Below are 8,084 nucleotides of genomic sequence, written 5' to 3' on the forward strand. Positions count from 1 at the left end.
CTATTACTGGAAACAGCCTGCGGCTTCCTCTGTTAATTGGCGGTCAATCGTGTAATTGTCTGGGCAATAGGGGGCAGCAGAGAGCTGTTTGACTCAAAGATCATGCTTTATGTATCTATTAGCCCTCTGTGTCTGTACTGTTACGCACTTAACATTATGGCTGGTCCGAACAATGAAGGCAACTGTTACCACCCACGTTTCGTGTCTACCTTTTTCCTCATAGATTGTAAGCTTGCGAGCAGGGCCCTCATTCCTCTTGGTATTTGTTATGATCTATGTGATTATTGTTATGCTGTAATGTCTATCATCTGTACAAGTCCCCTTTGAAATGTAAAGTGCTGTGGAATATGTCGGCGGTATAGAAATTAAATTATTATTATTATTATAAAGATCACAGTGGGTGGTTCTGCATAAACTTCCTGGCCTGCGATATCTTGACAATGATATTGAAAAGTAATGGGGTAAAAAAAAACTTTGGACTTTGCAAATTTGATACTGTAATACACAACAGCCTTGTACTGAAAACTCCAGAAGCTGGGACTAGAGGACACTATATGCCAATGGGTAAAAAATTGGTTAAGGGACAGGAAACAGTCATTTGAAAATGGTACATTCTCTAAATGCGAAAAAGTCAGCAGTGGGGACCACAGGGGTCCATAATGGAAGAGTGGAGACCACAAGGATCTGTGTTAGGACCAATTATTTCAATATCTTTATTAATGACCTTGTAGATGGGATTAAAAGTATAGTGTCAGTCTTTGCTGATTACACAAAATTTTGTGGAATAATAAAAACTGAGATAGATTGTATAATATTACAGAGCAATCTGGATTAGTGATGAGCGAGTATACTCGTTACTCGAGATTTCCAGAGCAAGCTCGGGTGATCTCTGCATGATTTTCGGCTGCTAGCCAGCCTGAATACATGTGAGGATTGCCTGTTTGTTAGGAAATCCCTACATGTATTCAGGCTGTCTAGCAGCCGCAAATCATGCAGCTGTGGTGACAGAAACTAAATCTCTGAGCACATCCACATACTCGGAGATCACCCGAGCATGCTCGGGAAATCCTGAGTGTCGAGTATACTCGCTTATCACTAATCTTGGTTTCTGCATGGGTATACACATGGCAAATGAGGATGAATGTTGATAAATGTAGAGTAATGCACCAAGGATGCTATAATCGTATTGCGGCACATACAGTGGGGAAAAAAGTATTTAGTAAGCCACCAATTGTGTAAGTTCTCCCACTTAAAAAGATGAGAGGGTCCTGTAATTGACATGATAGGTAGACCACAACTATGTGAGTCAAAATGGGAAAACAAATCCAGAAAATCACCTTGTCTGATTTGGCAAGATTTATTTTTCAAATTATGGAGTAAAATAAGTATTTGACCATTAACAAAAGTTCATCTCAATATTTTGTTATATATCCTTTGTTGGCAATGAAAGAAGTCAAACGTTTTATATAAGTCTTCACAAGGTTGGCACACACTGATGGTGGTATGTTGGCCCATTCCTCCTTGCAGATCTCCTCTAGAGCAGTGATGTTTTGTGCCTGTGGTTGGGCAACACAAACTTTAAAATCCCTCCAAAGGTTTTCTATGGGGTTGAGATCTGAAGACTAGCTAGGACACTCCAGGACCTTCATATGCTTCATATGAAGCCACTCCTTCATTGCCATGGTGGTGTGCTTGGGATCATTATCATGCTGAAAGACCCATCCACGTTTCATCTTCAATGCCCTTTCTGATGGAAGGAGGTTTGCACTCAAAATCTCACGATACATGGCCCCATTCTTTCATGTGCACGGAGCAGTTGTTCCGGTCTCTTTGCAGAGAAACAGCCCCAAAGCATGATGTTGCCACCTCCATGCTTCACAGTAGGTATGGTGTTCTTTGGATGCAACTCATCATTTTGTCTCCTCTAAGCACAAAAAGTTTTGTTTCTACCAACGAGTTCTACTTTGGTTTCATCAGACCATATAACATTCTCCCAAAACTCTTCTGGATAATCCAAATTCTCTCTAGTAAACTTCAGATAGGCCAGGACATGTACTGGCTTAAGCAGGGGGACACGTCTGGCACTGCAGGGTCTGAGTCCCTGGCAATGTAGTGTGTTACTGATGGTAGCCTTTGTTACGGTGGTTCCAGCTCTATGCAAACCATTCACTAGGTCCCCCCGTGTGGTTCTGGGATTTTTGCTCACTGTTTTTGTGATCATTTTGACCCCATGGGATGAGATCTTGCGTGGAGCCCCAGATCGAGGGAGATTATCAGTGGTCTTGTATGTCTTCCATTTTCTTATTATTGCTCCCACAGTTGATTTCATCAACTTACACAATTGGTGGCTGACTAAATACTTTTTTTTCCCACTGTACCTTAAATACAAATATACTTGGGACTACAGAACAGGATAAAGACTTGAGTATTCTGGTTACAAGTAAGCTGAGCAGCAGTACTCAATGTCAAGCAGCAGCTGCAAAAGCAAACAAGCTTTTAGCATGTATAAAAAGAAAAATAAAATCCCACGACTTCAATGTATTGTTTACCCCTCTATGCAGAGGGGGAAAAAAAGTATTTGATACACTGCCGATTTTGCAAGATTTCCCAACTACAAAGAATGGATAGGTCTGTAATTTTTATTGTACAAACGTTTAAACTTTGAAAGACAGACTCTTACAAAAAATCCAGAAAATCACATATTACATAATTAATTTGCATGAAATAAGTATTTGATACAATAGAAAAACAGAGCTTAATATTTGGTACAGAAACCTTTGTTTGCAATTACAGTGGTCAGACGTTTCCTGAAGTTCTTGACCAAGCTTGCACACACTGCAGCAGAAATTTTGTCTCACTCCTCCATAGAGATCTTTTCCAGATCTTTCAGATTTGGGGCTGTTGCTGGGCAACATTCAGTTTCAGCTCCTGCCAAAGATTTTACTATAGGTTCATGTCTGGAGACTGGTCAGGCCACTCCAGGACCTTGAAATGCTTCTTACGGAGTCACTCCTTAGTTGCCCTGGCTGTGTGTTTTGGCTCATTGTCATGCTGGAAGACATGCTCCTACTGAGGGAAGGAGGTTGTTGGTCAAAATCTTGCCATACATGACCCCATCCATCCTCCCTTCAATACAGTGCAGTCTCCCTGTCCTCTTTGCAGAAAAGCATCCCCAAAAGCACCCCCAAAGTATGATGTTTCCCCCACCATGTTTCACAGTTGGGATAGCGTTCATGGGGTTGTACTCATCCTTCTTCCTCCAAACACGGTGAGTAGAGTTAATACCAACAAGTCCTATTTTTGTCTCATTTGACCACTTCACCGTCTCCCATGCCTCTTCTGAATCATCCAGATGGTCATTGGCGAACTGCAAATGGGCCTGGACATATGCTATCGTGAGCAGAGGGATCTTGCGTGCTCTGCAGAATTTTAATCCATGATGGTGTAGTGTGTTGCTAAGAGTTTGAGACACTGGTCTTCAGGTTATTGACCAGGTCCTCCCATGTAGTTTTGGACTGATTTCTGACCTTTCTCAGAATCATCCTTATTAGTAATGAGCGAGTATACTCGTTACTCGAGATTTCCCGAGCATGCTCGGTTGATCTCCGAGCACATCCAAATACTCGGAGATTTAGTTTCTGTCACCGTAGCTGCATGATTTGCAGCTGCTAGCCAGCCTGAATACATGTGAGGATTGCCTGTTTATTAGGAAATCCCTACATGTATTCAGGCTGTCTAGTAGCCGCAAATCATGCAGCTACGGTGACAAAAACTAAATCTCTGAGCACATCCAAATACTCAGAGATCACCCAAGCATGCTCGGGAAATCTCGAGTATCAAGTATACTCGCTCATAACTAATCCTTATCCCATGAGGTGAGATCTTGCATGGATCTCCAGACCGAGGAAGATTAACAGTCATCTTGTGTTTCTTTAGTTTTCTAATAATTATCACAACATGTTCAAACAAGTGCAATTAATACAGGTAATGGGTCCAGAGTGGGAGGGCTTCTTAAAGAAAAACTAACTGGTTTGTATCAAATACTTTTTCATACAATGCAATTTAATTATGTAAAAATCATGCAATGTGATTTTTCTAAGATTATGTCTCTTACAGTTGAAGTGAACCCATGATAAAAAATTACAGACCTCTCCATTCTTTGTAGGAGGGAAAACTTGCAAAATCGTCTGTGTATCAAATACTTATTTTACCCAGTGTATATCACTTGTAAGGCCACATCTAGAATATGGTATCCAGTTTTGTACTCACATGTTAAAAAGGATGTCTAGATTATTACATGGGATTGCATGCTTCTCCTATAATGTGAGGTTGGAAAAGGCCTTGGCTAACTTAAAACAATGACACCTTAGAGAAGTTCTCATTTATATGTATAAATACACATGTACAGTACCTGTGTGGTCAATACAAAGGACTGGCATATGACTTATTCCTTCCAAAGACCTTACAGGGGACCAGAGGACATTCATTACATGTGTAGAAAAGGGTATTCCAACAGCTAAATGGGATAAGGTTGCAGTTAGAGCAGGCAGACAGTGGCGTGCCCTTCCTTAAGAGGTAGTAAAGGCACTTACTATAGCAGCATTTAAAAAAAAAATGGATGCTTTTCTCACAGAAAATGGCCTTGTGGGTTATAGATAATCTAGTGATAGAGAATGTATAATTGGTGGCTGAACTTGATAGACCTATATCTTTTTTCAACCTATATAGCTATATAATTATGTATGTATGGTCAAACCAAATCCTAGGTGCATGGCAAAGTGCCATGTCGTCAGCATTATCAGTCACAGGCCAGTTTCATAGATTTTTTTCTCAGGATTTCCATAGAAAACTTTTTTCAAATCACAATTGATTTTGTAATTTGACTTGAATTTCACTTTGTCACCGTATGTACTGACGGCTGAGTAATTCTAAGAGTAAAACCAGCTAACCTACATTTTCCTGTTTTGCAGCTTTGGTCGATGACATGAACTCATTTCTTGAAAAAAGCAGAAGATTAATCATTGTTTTAGCCAAAGACTTCACTTCTTGTAAAGCAATGTATGAACTTGAGAGTGGGTTATATAAAGCAATGGTGGAGAGGAAGATTAAAGTCATTTTGATTGAATTCACACTAAGTGAGCAAAGTTTCCAACCGGAATCTTTGCAACTTCTAAAGATGAAAAGTAAGGTCAAATGGAAAGGAGATGAGTCTCATCCTCTTAATTCAACATTTTGGAAAAAAATCCAGTATTTAATGCCAGCAAAGCCTATCAAGACATGTAGTTCTCTGGCACTAAGAACAATTCAGACAGCTAATAAGAAAGACAATCTAATTTTGAATAGCCGGTAAAGGTAGGGGGGTAACCCTTTTTCTCCCTTAAGTTTTTTATCACACACACCTTTTTGTGTCTTTTTGGCTTATTAAAAGCAACAAGTTTTTCATGCACATTAGGTGTGTCGACCTTAGGTTTGGTTTACATGTTACATTTTTGCCAAGAAAAAATGCAGCATTTTAGAGTACCAGCAAAGTGAATGAGATTTATGAAATGTCATACACACACTTCTTATATTTTCCTTGCAGTTTTGAACCTTCAAAAGCTTTTTTTTTCAAATTTGCAGCATATACATTCTTATAGTGTTTCTCACCCATTCAATTTAATTGGAAAAAATGCAGGTAAAAACTCAGAAAAAACACACATTTTATGCAGTGGTTTTCCTGCCCACACTATGGTTTTCGGAGCAGAAATCGTGAGCGCATACCTTTATGCTGTTTTTGTGTTCTTCCCTTTGTACTTGCTTTTGTGTCTTTGGATCTGGAGAACCACTTTATTATGCTTTGCATCGGGAAGAATCTAAGTACTTACTGTATAAAGCTTATTAATCTCACATACACGTTTCTATTGTATACAAGAGCAATGGACAATATATTGTTGGGGGAAATATCAATCCAGGGTGTCTGATTTCGGACTGCCGATAATATTGTCTCCCAGAGATAAGCTGCCACCAGGAATGTCTGCTGATGGCTCTCTCATCATCTAAGCTTCAGAATAAGCGACTCTTTGTGTGGGAGAGCTGGCCAAAATCCGATAGCCAAACAATAGCCTTCTAATGTACCAGCCCCAATACTTTTACATTGACAGAACATATGGGTTGCATACAAGTGCCTGTCTTATGCAAACATAACCAGAAATTAATTTTTTTGGTCTTTTTTTCTCATATAACCTTAAAGGGGTTTGTCTATTACAAGCCCTTCTTGATCTAAATGTTGAATAAAAAAGCTTATATTCACCTCCTGTGTCTGCGCCATTCCAGCGGAGTCGGCATTCACTCTCACAGGGCTCTCTTGCAGTTCTTATGACACGTGAGCCCAGTGCCCAATTATTGCTGGCGTTGGCTGCTCTCTCACTTTCTCTATATGTTTAATTTGTTCAAAGGCGGGGACAGTGATGCTAGAGCTGATTGGGCGCCGGCTCACGTATCATAACTGCACGAGAGCCACGGGGGCACATGTGCCGACACTGCTGGAGTGGCGCTGGCATGGTAAGTGAGTATAAACTTTTTTGTTTTATCGGGCCAGACATTTAGATCAAGAAGGGGTTGTCCTAGTAGTGCACAAGTCCTTTAATCATTCCCAATGGAATTGCAACACACCATTTGTAATTTATGTATACGTTCAACAATCTTAAGCATTCAATTTAAAGGGGTTGTCCGGTCTAAATTGGTAAGTCTGCAGTCACTCTGTATGACTGCAGACTTATGAATTCCCCCAGGGCATGCACTGTGCTCTACTGGGATTCACCAGTTTCTGAGCTGGGATCGGCAGGTAAATATGCGTAATACTTACTCCTGGCCAGAGTGGGCGTAGCCTGCTCCATACACTTGTATGGAGTGAGGCCAAGCATTGACTAGTGATACAGCCATCCAGTGGGTGTGGCTGACTAGAGGGCACGGCCTTGCTCCATACACGTGTTTGGAGTGAGGTTGCGCCCACTAGACAGGCTCTTTATTTACATATTTACAACGTGTACATACCGTCCGATCCAGCTCAGAAACCGGCATATCCCAGCAACGCACAGTGACTGCAGACTTATCGATTTGGACTAGACAACCCATTTAAAGGTGCAATCAGATGGCGGTATAAATCGGATCAAGATTGGAACGCAATGCTCGAATTGGCCAGTGGCTCTCCTGTTATGATTGGGTCACCGAGGAGGAGAGCAAGCCCAAGGTAAGCCACAGAAAACCAGAGAGGTTGGTAACTAAGCGGATTGCAGACCCCTGATCCTATCCACACAACAAGCAGTAACTGTGGAGTGTGCATACGATGATCCTAGATGCCTCGGCACAGCCGGAGAACTAACTAAGCCTAAAGCAATTAAGGGGAAATCTAAACTGCCCCAGAGCAGACCCCAAAGGAATAGATAGCCCCCAAACATATATTGTCGGTGACACAAGATGAAAACACAAACGCAGGCAGGAAAATAGACTGAGCAACTGAAGGGGCCCACACTGGCTAGACAGGATAGGAAAGGAAAGACACTGTCTTTAATCATGCAAAAAACCCTGCAAAAAAGTCCAACATGTCTGATGCAAAAAATACTGAAGTTGCACGACTTCGCCCACTATATCAGCACTCTGGTATATTCTGAAAGCAGAGCAAAAAGAGGCCAATCTAATAAGGGACAAAAACAAACTGGCACAAGCAGTAACATATGGATGGTGATTCAGCACAGCCCCAGCTGGAGCTGGCTGACCACACAAAACTGTGATAGGCAAAACCAGATCAAATGTAAACAGAATAGCAAATGAACACTTAGTTTCCAGCTCAGTCCCTGCATGTTCAGCTAAGACCTCAGGAGGCAGGAAGAAAATCACCAGCAGGGATAGAGGGAGTCGGCTGTCTTAAATCCCAGTCTGAAACCCCAGATCTCCAATCGTCGTCCTCATTATCAGGTGGCAAGCCTCTGTTAATCAGATCAGCTCCATTACCTCCAGTAACCACCAGTGGGAGCCCAGAAAGAAAACTCACAATCCCTCTGTCAATTTGACCAGCTCCACTACCTTCAGCAATAGCCAGAGGGAGG

At 41.4% G+C, this 8,084-nt stretch overlaps 1 protein-coding gene across 1 annotated transcript in view; it reads left to right on the forward strand.

Moving 5' to 3' along the window:
• The window catches only part of IL18R1 (interleukin 18 receptor 1), a 119,358-nt gene extending 113,662 nt beyond the window's left edge, over window positions 1-5,696 (forward strand). The window contains exon 10 of the mRNA XM_073550646.1: window positions 4,971-5,696. Coding sequence (XP_073406747.1) covers window positions 4,971-5,350 — 380 coding nt within the window. The 3' untranslated portion in view covers window positions 5,351-5,696. The remainder of the gene's footprint in view (window positions 1-4,970) is intronic.
• The last annotated feature ends 2,388 nt before the right edge of the window (window positions 5,697-8,084 follow it).

This window comes from Dendrobates tinctorius, unplaced genomic scaffold (genome assembly GCF_039654945.1).
Source record: "Dendrobates tinctorius isolate UK_male_01 unplaced genomic scaffold, ASM3965494v1 ptg000166l, whole genome shotgun sequence".
NCBI lineage: Eukaryota > Metazoa > Chordata > Amphibia > Anura > Dendrobatidae > Dendrobates > Dendrobates tinctorius.